At 38.0% G+C, this 15,789-nt stretch overlaps 2 protein-coding genes across 3 annotated transcripts in view; one reads left to right on the top strand and one right to left on the bottom strand.

Moving 5' to 3' along the window:
- The window catches only part of igf1ra (insulin-like growth factor 1a receptor), a 90,062-nt gene extending 76,400 nt beyond the window's left edge, over nt 1-13,662 (top strand). The window contains exons 19-21 of the mRNA XM_007545733.2: nt 59-188; nt 2,214-2,348; nt 6,023-13,662. Coding sequence (XP_007545795.1) covers nt 59-188; nt 2,214-2,348; nt 6,023-6,548 — 791 coding nt within the window. The 3' untranslated portion in view covers nt 6,549-13,662. The remainder of the gene's footprint in view (nt 1-58; nt 189-2,213; nt 2,349-6,022) is intronic.
- On the bottom strand, nt 2,353-15,666 carry pgpep1l (pyroglutamyl-peptidase I like). Of its 2 annotated transcripts, none has more exons than XM_007545731.2 (6): nt 15,086-15,666; nt 14,958-15,010; nt 14,764-14,880; nt 14,228-14,454; nt 13,976-14,156; nt 2,353-2,848 (listed from the first exon to the last, which is right to left on the bottom strand). In XM_007545731.2, exons 1-5 carry the CDS (start codon nt 15,114-15,116, stop codon nt 13,976-13,978), a joined length of 609 nt encoding a protein of 202 aa, XP_007545793.1. In that variant the 5' UTR covers nt 15,117-15,666; the 3' UTR covers nt 2,353-2,848. The 2 variants fall into 2 exon arrangements, with proteins under 2 accessions (XP_007545793.1, XP_016523694.1); XM_016668208.1 differs by lacking the exon at nt 2,353-2,848 and adding an exon at nt 7,169-7,247.
- Nucleotides 15,667-15,789: the final 123 nt, after the last annotated feature.

The following is a 15,789-nucleotide window of genomic DNA, read 5'->3' on the forward strand; positions in this document are numbered from 1 at the left end:
TTTCCTGTGAAGAGATACTTAGTGGCTCGCCCAACCTGTTTGTTCTTTTTTCCGTCAGATTTTGGCATGACCAGAGATATTTATGAGACGGATTACTATCGGAAAGGAGGAAAGGGCCTGCTGCCAGTTCGCTGGATGTCTCCAGAGTCACTGAAAGATGGCGTCTTCACAACAATGTCTGATGTCTGGTACGGGAACAAACCGCTCACACAAACACGAGGCTGCCTTCCCTCATACATGTATGAACCTGCTTCAATCCGGGGGCTTCAAGCCGCCTGCATATTTTCTCTTTGTGTTGGATAATACTCTAAAACTGTTCACGCTGTGGGGTCACAACTGTATAAACCTACAGATCATTTCACAGCCAGGATTCTTTACAAGATTTTCACTCAACAGTTTGAACACGAGTTTCCTGCCATGACAGCTTGTATTTCCAAAACATCAAAATCTTTTTTTTTTTTTTTTCTGTTTGGGTTTGCTGGCTTGCTCTTTGCAAATTCCTTCCGCTCTACAAAACACTATCTCTCTCTCTCTCTCTTTTTTTTTTTTACTTTGTATTTCTGAGCCTACAGCAATCTCACATTTTCCCTACCTCTGTAGCAGTCTCACTGTTTACTAGCTCCCCTGCAAGTTTTTGTTCCCCAACTCAAAGTGTCCCAAGGATTAGTTTGCAAGAGTGGGTATAAACTGCTCCAGATGTTCACAAATGAGAGCTTGTGTTTACACCACAAACCCACCTTCACATCATGTGTACTACATCCTGCTCCTCTTTGATGTTAAAGTTTAGTGTGGGACAAACCAATTATGGGCTTCATGAGTAGTGTGTTAATCAGGAGAGAAGGAACACTTCCTGAAACATATAGAGTGTCGTAATATGGTTAATTTGAAGGAACTCTTTGAAAATAAGACTTTCAAAGAGTAAATAAACACGAGGTGAATGCAAACATTTTCTTTCATAGAGAATAACATTTATTTATGCAGCATGTACAGCACTTATCACAGAATTAAATAAGTGTTTCACAAAATACAGCAGAAATACATGATAAAAAAAATTACGACATTAAACAAGAAATTAAAACAGAAAAACAGAAAACGGCCACAATTTCATTGAAGTTGAAATAATTTGTTTCTTTCTTGTACAAATTAAGTTGCAGGTAGTTTTCTCCTAATCACTGCTTGATGGTCATCAAGCAATTGGTTATAGAAGACAATTTGTAGACGTCTGTGGGCTTGGAGGAGAAAAATAGCTAAACATAATCTCTAAAAACACAAGGAGAAACTTGGTGAACCCGACAGAGTATCTTTGCTAAAATATTTATTTTTAAAACAATATGAGCCTTAAGACAGAATCCTGTTCTTGTCGGTATTAAAGGACAATAGGGTTAAAAATGCAAACCCGGATGCTTTCTAGGGTCAACACCCTGAGTAACAATTTCTCTTCTTCTTGAACAAAAAAAAAATAAAAAATCTTAACCAAACTTGTCAATCACATCAGAAATCAGAAGAACTTAAAATTAGACTTGTAAACAGTCTATATTTAGACTTATTTTGCCGTTTACCCTCATGTTTTCTTGTTGACATATTTTGGACATGCAGGTATGTCAAATCGTCTGCCTGTTCGGTATTATTCTCACAACCAGAAACGGTCTGAAGAGTGAGCTGGAAGGAGGACAGGATTCAAGATGGACACAAGAAAATATCACTTCATTTTGTTTGCATTATGCTTCAAACTGACTGTTTTTGCATTTTGCGCTAAAAAAAAAACATTGCCCATTCATTCTTTGGAGGTGTTATGGAGACATTGACATTCTGTTCATTCTTTGCTCCAAATAAATATCAAGTCTATGCCTGTCTTATTTAAGATCTCTGTTCTACTTATTTGATTTGGCAAGAATAAATCTATTTCATAAAGGAGTAGTTCTGATATTTTTTAAATAAGGGATTATATTAGAGGTTCTAAGTAGTCAATATCTTACAGAGATTAGTTTGCAGTTCATCCCAGTACATCTGCAGTGTATTTTTGCTGTGATAAAACAAGAAAACAAAAACTCCCGCTAGTTTAATGAGTGTTTATTTGACTTTAAATGAGAATGTGGAGAATTTCAATGTTTTTTAAAGAGATATTAATTGTAGAAGAATTTTAAAGTTTTCTATTTAAACCCCAGAAACAAAAACCTTTCGTTTCATGTTTGTTTTTTGATGCAACTCCGCAGGTCATTTGGTGTTGTGCTGTGGGAGATCGCCACCTTGGCTGAACAGCCTTACCAGGGCATGTCCAACGAACAAGTGCTGCGCTTTGTCATGGAAGGGGGACTCCTGGACAAACCCGACAACTGCCCGGACATGCTGTAAGTCTTGTGATCGAAAGAATGAACTGCTCTCTGTGCCTCTTCTGTCCCGTCAATATTTTACCACGCGTCTATTTTAGGTTGAGGTTTTAAGAGTAAGAGATACCGCGTGCACACACTGCAGTGAGGGCTGACATTAAAGTCAGCGGTTAAAAGCAGCCGGTTGACGGCATGACTTAGACGGTCAGCTGGCAGCCGGGAGCCTCCTCACTCGTCGATATCGGCCCATAGAAGGAATGCCACAACCGGCGTGTGAAAGATGCCGGTCATTCCGACTGTGGGAATTGTTATCGAGAGGGACAGGCAACAGGAATAAGCGCATCAGAAGCCATTAACATATTTGTGATTTATTTGTGAAAACATTCTTGCTTTCTGAGAGGCGGAAATAGAAGACAGATGACTTGTCAGCGTGTAGAGCTGCATACACTGTATGCGTTTCTTTGACCTCAATAAGAAGGCATTCTGTGCTCTCCCCTGCCGCTCCACATGGCTGACCTCACCTTAGAAAGAGAGCAAGCAGAACAAAAAATAGGGCTGAGTGTTGTGCAGGCACAAACCTCCGGTTTCTATGGCAGCCCCAACAGTTTTGTCCTGATTACAGGAGTGTGTGGATTGTGTTACAGAGGTGGTGCTGGAGTAAGGGCTTAGCTTTTTTTTTCTTTTTTTGACTTTGAGCGGCATGCAGTGGAGTCAGGCCATTGCTCATGGCCGCCTGTGCTTTGGCGTTTTAAAGGAGACTTGAGGAAGACTACTGAAGCCAGACATTTAGACAAAGAGCGATGAATAGAGGGAATAACACAAAGTGGAAGTAGGGAGGAGAACATGCAGTAAGATGAGTCATATTTGGATGTTTCTCAACATCTCCATGCAAAGTATTCCTCAGGTAGCTGTGAGTCACACAACTTGCCTACGGACTAAAGTTGTTTCTTTCAAGCAGGGTTACGAACAAAAGGGACTACTTTGTGCCAGTCACTTTTATTGACAACTCTGTTAAAGACGTATTACAAAACGTACAATGAGCCAGTTTTTATTGTTGCAGTACAATTATTACGGATCATTTATCCGTCCATTTATTACACCTGCTTGCGGGGTTATGGGGCTCTAATAATAGGTTTAAAAGAAGTGTAAATTGAGGAATTCTTTACATTTGTGTTTCTTATGAAGTCTAAAAGTTTCAGTAAACATTAAATTTGTCAATCCATAGCTTTCTATGTATAAATATGATGTGATAGAGTGACTGATTTTTCTTAGCAACTGGCCACCAGATTGGAAGAGGGCCCATATTTATATTAGCTAAGAACAAAGGAGGAAAAAAAAAAGAAAAATCAGTGATGTATAGAATGGGCTCACCAAGTGCAATACCTCCACAGTATTTTCATGCGACACTCGGCATCTTATTGGTCACAACAGTTTAAAATCTGCATCACTGACACTGTGTTATTTGACCAGTGCCTGAAATTAGACACCGGCTGAGATGAGCACTGATAAACCCTGGTGAGGAATTTCAGGATGGTAATGGACACCAGTCTAGTGCTAAACAAAACATTGACAGAAGGAATAAACAGCAAAGTATAAGGTAGCCTAGCTGAGGCTATATTTACATGGCATACACAATTGAAACAACTCATTTCTAACGACAGGTTAGAAATGAGTTTCCACTAATAGCACGAATGACAAGATGCTGACAAGAAGTCAGCTTTTTAAACCCCTTTTATAAATTAGCATCAACAAGTGTGCTGGACACCAGATGTTGGGCGAAGCAGAAGGCAGGTTACTGTGGTGTGTCAGCACAGCCAAAAGTATTAGATTTCTTTTCATTAGAAATCTCCTCTGCGTGGGTTTGGACATCATATGTCAACTTTGAGATGCTTCCTGCAATTCTGGCAAAAACAAACAAAAAAAAAAAAAGTCAGCCACCCCCTCTGCTGCTCCAGAATAAGAAGTTAGACCTGGGCTTAGGCAAGCTCTACCTCAAATTTCTCTGGGAGGAGAACAGCTGGCACCTAGCTGCAGGACTGATTCTGAACGCCAAGAAGACCTCAAGGAGAGAAGACAAACAAGACTGAGGGGGAACAGTGGTAACGGAGCCTGAGATGGCTGAGGTGTTTATGTCAGTGAGCCTTAGAGAGTATTCTTAGCTTGTTTGTGTATAATTGAAGTTGCGGCATGTGGTGCAGAACCACACAAAACTGTAATAATTCTCTCTTTTTATGGTGTTGTTTTGACATTCCCAAAGCTCGGTTGCTGGCCTGGCACAGTAACCTGAAGGAAGACTTACTGCTCCACTGAGTGGATTTTACATAACGGATCTAACTGCACGCATTGTGCTGTGGTAGAAAAACATCAAAATGGCAAATCTTTGAAGCGGCCATAAAGTTAACTTCTAAATTTACAAGCAGTGTCAATACGCCTCTGCACCAAAGATTAGTCTTTGTTAGAAAACTAGACATTATGGGAGAGGAGACATAGTCATGAACATATTTGAAGCATTTGAGTGAATTAAAAAAGGGCAGATTTATAACAGATGGGAGATGCTTTTTGTATTCACACCTGTAGAAGAAGATGGAAAGACAGCAGCTAAGCCTATTTATGTAAATCTATAACTTGTTACTATAATTTATAACTTTAATATTTTGCTTGTACACAACTTGAAAGTCAAAACACATCAGCAAACTGAGCTTAAATGTCAAAAGAGCACAAAATCTCAGAAATGTCAGTCTCTCCTGCCACCTGCTGGTGAGAAACAGACTTACAATGATTAAACGCTGCATCTAGGGATGCCTCCAAATTGCTTAAACCATTGCAGTACAAGTAGTTCTCTATATAAAAAAATTCTATGCATCAACTTACTCAGTCTCGTTATTCAGTTTTTTGCATAAAATTTTGGATTCTGACACTGGAGTGTAATTTAGGAATCTTATTTTATAGTGCAGCATTAATAACCTTGCTTTTTGTAAAGTTCTTTAAATCTGTTTTCACTTTTCTGTTCTCTTTGTACACATGTAGTGCATTTTAATTTGGCCTAAATCTCCATAAAGCTGCACTCGTTCACATTTCTTCCTGCTTTGACTGTCAGAGGGCAAAATGAATCTTAACTTTGATTGAAAATTTACTTCTCAGGGGCACATTACTTATTTCAGCCACTTTTAAAGCACAAGGTGGATGTTAAACCCTGACAATACATTAATTTTGGCTGTGCTTAACAGCGCTTTGAAAACATTACAGACTCCTTTTCTTGTTGTTTTTGTGTCACAGTTGTCTATTGGTCTTTGAATATCAGTCAAGAGAATCCAAGTAAACAAGTAATAAATGCAGTTTTTTTACTGGGATGAAAAAAGCTATTCAAACCAGCCTGGTACAATATAAAAAATAATTGCACCCCTGAACCAAATAACTTGGCAGAAAGAGCTGAGAGAAGAGTTCTTGGTTCCATCAATTACAGCAAGTTGTTAAAGTGCTGCAGCAGAAAAGTCATCTATCCACTTTTGAAATAATTTTGATTGGCCAAACAGAATATTATAATCTATCAGTTTTCAAAAATCCAAAGTGGTGTTATCAGGGCCAAAATAAAACATACGGCTCAGATTTTTTGTTTTTTTCTTTAAAAAAGTTCAAAATTTAAAGAGCAAATTCTTTTTAATCGCCATGGCATTCATACGCTGTGCTCCCCTCAGGTTTGAGCTGATGAGGATGTGCTGGCAGTACAACCCCAAGATGCGTCCGTCCTTCCTGGAGATCATCAGCAGCATCAAAGGGGATCTGGATCCCCACTTCCAGGAGGTGAGCTTCTTCTACAGTGAGGAGAACAAGCCGCCGGACATGGAGGAGCTCGACATGGAGGTGGAGAACATGGAGAACATTCCACTGGACCCTGTGTCTACCAGGCAACCATCAGCTGCTTGCGTTCCCCCGACTGGGTGCATGGGAAGCAGGTCACCTCCTTCCTCGCAGCAGTTGTCCCCCTTGCAAGGCCCGAGTACTCCCTTACTAGGATCTGTGTCCCATTCGCCACCCGGGCCTCTGTCCTCGGCCATGACGTCTTCGGGACAGGGCTCGGACAAGCACTCAGGACATGCTTTGGCCAACGGGCCTGTGGTGGTCCTGCGGCCCAACTTTGACGAGTTGGAGCCGTACGCACACATGAATGGAGGCAGAAAGAACGAGCGGGCGTTACCGCTGCCCCAGTCGTCGGCCTGCTGATATCAGTCCAGCATCTCCTCTTCCTCTCGCACAGGGTAACTAAAACCTCTGTCTCTTCAGGAGAGTTGGGGCGAGGTAAGAAAATTACTTTGTTTCTACTGTGTTGCCAGTCTCTCCACTCCATTTAAGGCGTGCAACGACCAGAGAACACAAACTCTGAAAACGGTAAGACAGCACAGAAACCTGCTGAGGCACGTGGAGTTTGGTGGCTCAGACACATTGGGGGGCTCCTTCCTGTGCGGCCTACATTGTTACATACAAGCCCTTCGAGGAGGAAAACAACATAAGGATGTATATTGGCACACAGACTTCTACATGAACTCAAGAAAAATAAATCTTTTTAGCATATCTGCCAGCAAAACCAACAGAAGAGCACTTTTGTCCTGAGGATTTCGGAGAGGATGTGATGAATATATTGAGCGTCTATTTATAGAATCCCATCATTCTCTCTACATTACGGTAAAGCTCCTCCTTTTTGTGAGCCAGCCGGGTTCATGTTGTGTGGCAACATCTCCTTTAAAAATAAGACTCTTAAATATTATTATTTTCTACGTGATCCTGTCAGGTGTGGGTTAAATTGGTAGGCCTGTTTTGTATCTGCCAAACTTTTGCCAAATCAAACTTTTCCTTCAGTCTCCTAAGGGTGTCCTCTTTTTTGTTCAAGACTGTGATTCGGAGTTAATGATAAATCAAATCCTCCTGTGCAATAAAGAAAAAAATAAATTACTTGCCATACAACTTAGAATGTTTTTACTAAATTTAAATGCAAGGGTTACCAGATTATGCTGGGTCAAATAACACATCATAAGCAGAAGCCAGCCCAAACACAATACCAGCTACAAGACTCTACTTAAAAACGTGACTGTCAAGTCATGAGCAGCCACAACATTGTGATTGGAGAATGCAGACTTTGGATTTGATCGCACTATGTTGTGCTATTTATGTTGATAGCGATAAAAGTTGATAATAAATAAATCATTTTGGCTGTAAATCTGTTACTGCATACAGTCAGATCCTCAAAAGCACACATTGATACTAAAACTACAGTACAGTATTCATTCCAATCAATCCTATTTTTTAAAAATAACAACCGCAATGTATGCATTGAAAAACAGTTCATTAAGCAAACAATAAAATTGATTTTTAGTTCTGAGCAACTGCTTCATAAAAAATATTTTATCCTTCCATATTAATTAAACAAAAAGTAGATAGAGGTTTTAAAAATCCATATTTGAAGCATAAAACATAAGACACGGAGCTGGGTGAGGCAATGTAAAAATATTTCGATATATTTAGGATTCATAGCATTACATAGCGAGACATGTAAAGTCATTCCTTAATCACTCTAATTACATTCAACCTCTGACTTCAGTGACAAACCACAACTCAGATTTGTCAGGATAATAAAAGTTGCAGCTGTCCTCTCACTTAATCCAGCATTAGAAATTACTTTTAACGAGTCTGGCTCCAAAGGTTAAGATGCTATTTGGGTCTCATTTTGACAAGATTATAATTGACTGGGAACTATTTTTGCAACAAACATGATAACTGATATTACAGGGAAAATACAAATCCCTGTTACCACTGAGAGCTGACAAGATTGCAACATTTTTAACTACTAAACAAAATATCTGAACAAACTACTGTATGTACAGCATGAGAGAGCAAACATCAGCAATTTAAATACATGGGAAATAAATGGAAAATATGGGAAAATTAATTACAAGTTACTCTGTAGGGTTTAAAATTAACAATACAGTACAATCTGTCTAAAAACTGATTATGCAATCAATGTTTAGCATTATATTTACACCTGAGACAGGCTAAGAGACGGCAGAATATAAAAAGGCTGTTTCATAAAGGCATCAAGTTCCTAACACTTTATCGTTAGTACTGGTATTGAGAAAGGTCACGTAAAGCTACTCTCTGTTTGCTGGCTGCCTACTGTTGTAAGTGTTTTAGCTTTGTAGACACTCCCATCAAGACATGGTACCTTGACGGATCTTTGTGCTGCAGCCCTCCACTAATCTTTCCACTTTTGCAAGATCATTAGCCAGAATGTAGCTTTTAACAAAACATGAGCAGCTTTTGTGCCAATGAGCTGATGGCTCTCTCGTCCAGGATGATAAAATGTCAGAGTTGTTTCAAGTGTATCACTTCTCTAAAAGTCCATGATGCAGGACTGTTTTCATTTGCAAACCAATTTATTTGTTAATTTAGCATCTGTCATGGAAAACTAAATTATTGGGCTATTGTTTTTACCTCTGTCTGGATGCTAAAGAGTTTTTTTTTTTTTTTTTTATGGCCGGGGGAGATCTGAGTAAGGGATTTGATCTGCATTAGGGGAAAAACATATTTATCATCCAGTCCCAAGTCGAATGACCAGAAACCACTTAAGCCTAATCAATTAAACATTTGGTTCAAAAACCAATCACAGATGAGCCCCAAAATTATTATGGCTGAAACTCAGTAATAAGACAGAATTGCCCAGTTTGGCTGAATTTTAAGAAATTAATATAAACAGCACTTGTGGTTTCTCACAGAATGAACCAAAAAATATAACATATCAGCATGGTACAGATGCACTCAAATCATGTTATAAAACATTTGAAAATATGATTATAATTTATTAAAGACATTCAACTACCAATAGTACCTACAGTTCTTGAGTTCAGAATAAAAAAAAATAAGAAGTTCTTGTAGCATTTTGATTAGTGTATAATATAAAATAGATTTTTTATTTTCTTTGGGCTTAATAATATCCATAACAATTAAAAATTTGTTCCACCTCAGGAAAATCCCTTTTCACATATGTTTGATCCAAAAAAACAGCAACTCTGAATTGCTATCTCAGTCTATTCTTTGGTTTGAAATATGTTTCAGTGCAAATCATTGGTCCTCTAGACCTGACCGCCCAGCTTGTCGCCCTGCTTTACTTTCTCAAAGTTTTGAGATGAACACTGTTCAGATCCGGTGGCATCAAAACCACAGCAACAAACTGGAGGCATCAATCGAGAGGCTGTTGGATCAGATTTAGTAGCGTAGAGGCAAACGTTCAAGTCTCTAAAAAGGGTCATTATTGGTCTTTCTTGCATTTCAAACACACAGGAAAGGTCTTACAGTTGCATTTTAGACTGCAGGATCATTTTTATACACATCATTGGGTTTTGTCACTTTTAAAAAAATTAAAACAAAATAAAACTTTTTTTATACTTTTAAAAATGTTTGCCTCTATGTCTGTACAGAACAAAGCTGCTATTTTATTCTTTTTTCTCTTTTTGGATGTTATATATATAAATATATCTATATATAGAGAAATCCTTCAGGTTTGCTATTTTATGATCTCCACAGCAGTCCCTTTTTATATCTTTAAGCTCTGTTTAAAACAAAAAAAAAATAAAAAATAAAAGAGAAAGTTACCCCTCAAGATTTTGAGTAACACTAAATTTCATTCATTGCCTTTTTTTTTAATGACTATGTCTCTTGTTGTTTTGTCAATTATATATTATTATTAGAGATGAACATGTTAGCTCGATGTGTGAGCTTGTACTTCTGCACCCTTTGTTTTTTTTCTATTATTATTGTTTAGCACTGTGCCTAGTGTTGCCTCCTAGGTACGATTTAATCTCAGGTTAAAGTAAAGGCTTTGCTTTCCCCACACATTCTCCTCTCCTTTACTTGCCTCACCTTTTGCTCCCTCCTAAGTCACCCCGCTCATGTTTTCTAAAGCGAAACAGTTTCCTCTTCCCTTCCCTTTGCTGGCCTCTAACAGCAAACCTCCCCTCCCTGTGCCTCCTTTCAAAGTCAGGATTAGCTCCGACATACAAGACGGCACTTCAGACCAGATCTGGTTTGGTAAACCCATCCATCTCATGCCTAATCTCCAGTGAATAGGGCTAACTGGGTTCTCTTGTTTGCCTTAAATATGTCAACCACATATTCTAAGCATTTAACGTTTGCAATTTTCATTTTACCCTCTCAAGCACAAAATGACATCGCTCCTGCTAGTATCAAAATTTCAAGATGAGATTTCAAAAAGCCGCATCTGAAAGCCAAATAAAGGATGGGTTAAAGTCCAGGGAAGGGAACAAGTTTCAATGTCATGATTGAAAATAAAAGGTCTTAAAATGGCTGAATAGTAAAAAAAAAAAAGTGTGTTGAAGGATTTCTAATGTTGCCTGGTGATTTTCTTTTTTATTTTTTTTTTCTCCTCTTAAACTTATTTTCCTTGTGGGAGTGTTTATTTATTTATTGTTGTATTTTCCTTTTGAATACCAGTAAAAATCACTGTAAAAATGCCCCATAAATAAGTACAAACTTGGTTTAATATTTTTATTATTTTATGTATGCATTGTCCTTGATGTCATGGCGAGGGTACTTGTTGTTTTTTTTTTTGTTTGTTTGTTGTTGTTTTTTTTTCATTCAGGCATATATCTACCTCACTCTTTTTAAATATGTGTATAAGCAAAAACAAATACATCTCACTCTTAAATTTTAGGAGAAATCTCACCTGGTTAAATTTTTAAAAAGTGATCTAGATAAAACCTCATACAAAGCAGACTGGGACAGAAGGTGGAATGAGTTCGGCTCGTGAGTGCCCACATGACTGGTTTTACGAAAAAAGCAGGTTTCTATCTCGAATTTGGAATAAAGACACCACAGAGCTGACAAAACGTCATTGTTTTTCAGCTGGATCATAAACAACCAGTGTGGATTAGTATGTGATGAAACAGAGCCAAACATTCCATCTCCACTGAGTTCCGACCTATTGTCACAACCTTCAAATCCTCAAACCACAACCATCAGAATCTCATCGAAAATGTATTTATGAAGAAACCTTAAAAAGATGACACAGGAAATATTAAGAAAGGGAAATGCATTATTTACCTCCAAGAATGAAATGAATAAAAAACACACTACATATATATAAATATATATGCGGTTCTACTTGCAGGTGAAATGCCATTTTAAAACCTTTACTTTATCCCAAAACCGACAGCATTTAATTTTTGCCTGAAGTATCGATAAGTGTTGTGAATGTAACAAGGACAGATATGTAGTTTTCACACAAAGCATCTAAGAAAAAGGAAAATCTCACCTTGTACCCGTTTCTACCTTCTGCAACCATTAAAAAACAAAAAAACACTTTTCAATTATATGTGGCAGAGAGCTAAAAAGCCACTATTTAGTTTTATCGTTTCTGTAAACTCCATGTGGTTCTTTGTCATGTATCGATTAGAAATGTTGCGTCCATGTGATTTTCTTAGTTTTGATCTTTCAGACATTACAGTGGATATAAAACGTTTACACACCGCTGGTAAAATGCCAGATTTCTGACAAGTTCACGAGTTGGACCAAGATAAACCATTTCAGAGTTTTGACCCTCTCTAATGTGACCCACTCAAAACACTGTTGTAACGTAAATGTGTCCCCATTAAACTATGTTGTATTGGACCATTCGATCTTAGCTTCAAGGCATGACGCTACCACCGTTTTGAATCACTGTGTGTATAAGTTTTTTTTTTTAATGTTTTTACTAAGGTGCCTTGTTTGTTCTCAACACCTTTGGAAATAGATAGCCCCCCCAAAAAAAAAATTAAACACTGGTTTTGTTGAGCTGCAACACATTTTCATGTCATGGGTTTGGGAAATGTCAAATGTGTTTTTGCTAAATCGGATTGGATTCCAGTTTGTCTCTCTACTCCATAGCCTAGACACGTAAAGAACACAGGAGACCGTCATCTCACATGCTACACAGTCAGTACTTGCCAGACTTCCTGACCAGTTTTCTTCTCGTCTTTCCGCTAACTTCGCATGTTGTCCAGTTTCTGGTAATGTCATTGTTACGCCCCAATTTCTCAACCTGATGTTGACTCTTTGAACTGTGCTGCGTGGAATATCTAAAGCCCTGGAAACTCTTTTGTGCTCTTCTCTCAAAGATTTTTGGTTTGTTTTTCCAAGTTTGTGGTACATTAAAGGAGGAAAACGTTCTGACATGGTTTATCATGATTTCACTTTGTACATATAAGCAGGCATCTTAACAGGGGTTGTGTTTCCACTGTATCTATACACACACCACTTTTAGTGCTGCCAGTTTAGTCACCACAGTGGATCTTACAGCATCACCAAAAATGTTATCTGTACAAGGAAGCGAAGCAGCTCCAACACCTCAAAACCTCTTTCAAAGCCTCAGCTGCACGTTTTACTCATGGCCATTGGCATATTGATGGACTTGGAGGAAAGTTTTTTTTTTTCTTTTCCTTTTTTTTCAAATTAGAAGTTACCCACAAGGTAACTTTTAATGTAAAAGTTTGGTGCTCAGTCCTCTTAATCATGCAACTGAACAATCTTTTCATGTTTTTTAAAGAGCCAAGTTGCTGCTGAATTTCTTTACAGAAACCACCACTGACAAGCAAAAAAGTTCAAGACGTTAACATATCTGTGTGTTTATGTTTGTCCAGAAATCGTTAAATATTTTTTTTTGTTTTTCAGTTCTTAGCAGTCACTGACCTGCTAAGGGATGAGCTACCAGTTACTATTAGATCCCAAACCTGTCAAATGTGCAGCATTTCCAACATGGACAGAGCCAGGACAGGGATGTTGCATAAATTACGGGTAGTTCAGGTAACAAGTGAACAGCGTAGTTAGAAAAAGATAATTTAAAGTTTCACAAGTCGCTCTTTAATTTACTGTAGACTGTAAGCATAATCATACTCACATTCTTTCAATATTTTCATAAAAAAAATGTCAGGTTTATGGAGAAGGCATCACAGCAGTCTCCTGCAATAATTAGGTTTGAGGTGTATCGATTCACTCATGTCTGTTTTTGTTTTATTTCATCTGCATTCCTAAAACCTTCGGAGGGGCCTTGGTCTTCTACTGCTACTACACTTATTAAATTCTGTGTGTTCATAACTTGACAGGGGAAGAATAATCAAACTGTTTTCTCTAGTCTCTGTCTTCTTTTCAAGCTCTGTATCTGAGGCCTCAAAGTTGTTTTTCACACTTATAGCTGAGATGGTGTATTTTTGACAAGCCGTCTCAAAAATGTGTATAAGAGAATTTCTTGTATTTTACCTTTTTCCGAAATTTTGAATAAATAAGTAAATGAGAACTATGCTTGTTTGTTTAATTTTTCTACGTACAGGACAATCTTGGAAGAAAACCTAAAGGTGGCTGTAAAATACTTGAGACTGAGCTAAAAAGATACGAGTTTAGATCAAAGCATATTCATGTATAGTGAGAAGTCTCCCTTAAATGGCCCTGAGCTTAATTAAATCAATACTGTGGTGAAATTTCAGTAATAAAGTTCGCAGATTTTTTTTTTTTTGTTAACCTTTCATTTCAAACCTCAGTGAATTACCCCACAGTATAGTTATAACGTGACAATAGTGAAAAAGTTCAAGGCATGCTGAGTGAAAACCTACCTATGTTTCCGAATGACATTTGACTTCTTCCAGCTGATCAAGCATCATGACAATTATTTCCTGCAGAAGAGGTACCAGTCTGCCAGCCGAGGATAAGCTGCCAGATGAGGGTATATGGATGAAAGCTGCTCTCCTCTCACCATGATACAGTGAGCAGTAATAAGCAAAATCACACAAGTATCTGTAAAGAAGAAAGCACAACCTTATACTTGCATCTGTTAATGCAGATCAGAAGAAGGGCTGGCTGCCTACCTGCCAGCATCTCTAGAATGAACCACATCCATCCCTGCTTGCTTAAAGTGCTTGGAGATGGCCCTCATATTAACAACAGAGTCCAGTTTCTCTGGGCCACCTTCGATGCAGCGGTGATCTGTGGGACAGAAGCTGCAAACGTCTCGGGTGCTGTACCCGCTGTTCTTACCGGTTTGCTCCAAAATGACAAGACTGGAACCTCTGGCTATGCCCAGGTGAACAGCAAACTGGGAACACAAGCATGCAAACAAGATTCACCTTTTTGTGTTTCAAAAATGTGCATTCTCTATAGATTCTGTAGCAAAAATTACACACAGTTATATCATGTCTTATTTCATAGGCATATTGTGGTTACCCTAAGGAGCAAAATAACAAGGCAAATAATGCCAACAACTAATCTATTCCTTTATCCTTTTATATTAACAAAAACAAAAAAACAAACAAACAAAAGTAGTACAGACTACCATTTTGAATGCTTTGCATGATAATTTCTATTAGGTTTTTTAGGTGTGTTAAACCCAATTTTTTATTTCTACCTTCGGTCTAAGGGTCTGCCAAAGCTCAGCAATAATCCTCTGGGTTGAACTGTAGCTAACTGGCAGCTCCTTGATGTAAACATCGATGCGCTGTCCCATCCCGGCCAACTTTAATCCCTGTGGTAAACGAAGCGCACAGCTAAAATTAACCAGAGCGGTAAACAGGACTGTGTTTTCCAAACATTGGACCTCACCTGGGCTGTTATCCAGCTGGGGTTCACCAAGAACTGTCTGAACGGTCCAAACCCTTCAAAGTGTATTCAACACGTGTTTTTAAAAAGTATGAAGAGTGTACATATCATTGAGCAAATTCTTATTTTACCTGTAACAACAACAAGTTCTCTTTCGCTCATGGCGTATCCAAGCTAATAGAGGGTAGCAAATCGAGTAAACAGAGGGAAAAACGTTTGTGCCTTTTGTAATTTACGATGCGTCCGCCAGGAGGAGCCGTTCCATAAAATAACTGAAGCTATTAGAAGTGGTGCGTTCATGTGCTCCAGGTAAACTAATGACAAAAGGAGCCTGGGGAGACTACAAATAGACCGAAATGCAAAGTGATAGAACGTTACTCAGACATTTAGTAATGTACTTAGTTTTTTTTAAATGTCCACTATCACAAAATTATTTTAAATTCAGAATCACTTGAACAATCAGAGAAGTTGATGTTTATTAAAACGTTACCAAAAAAAAACAAAACATTCCTCACAATTTATCTTAACAGTACTTTACGAAAGTTATATGTGAATGTATTTTTCCCTACTGTTACATCCAAAACTGTGAAAACTAAAAAACAAACAAACAATCTAATAGAATTGCCAATAAAAGATTTTTAATTTATTGAAACATTTAACATTTGACGCAAATCAGGCACAACAAAAACTACACTGATGCTATTGATTAAACATAGAAAGAAAAAAATGCTATATTGCAAATGACTTGGATAGTACTGCAATCATAAGGAATAGGAGAAGGCACACGTATTCATTAAAATGTAATTAGCTCTATGACACATTTTCTGCAACACGG

The sequence above is a fragment of the Poecilia formosa genome, unplaced genomic scaffold, assembly GCF_000485575.1.
Source record: "Poecilia formosa unplaced genomic scaffold, Poecilia_formosa-5.1.2 Scaffold13, whole genome shotgun sequence".
Lineage (NCBI taxonomy): Eukaryota > Metazoa > Chordata > Actinopteri > Cyprinodontiformes > Poeciliidae > Poecilia > Poecilia formosa.

What these genes read in the sequence shown, in the direction of transcription:
- pgpep1l (XM_007545731.2), bottom strand. Translation starts at nt 15,116, where the DNA reads ATGAGCGAAAGAGAACTTGTTGTTGTTACAG. An exon ending in CCAGCTGGATAACAGCCCAG is followed by an intron (nt 14,881 to 14,957) that starts GTGAGGTCCAAT and finishes CGTTTACCACAG; the next exon opens with GGATTAAAGTTGGCCGGGAT. An exon ending in CATTCTAGAGATGCTGGCAG is followed by an intron (nt 14,157 to 14,227) that starts GTAGGCAGCCAG and finishes TCTTCTTTACAG; the next exon opens with ATACTTGTGTGATTTTGCTT.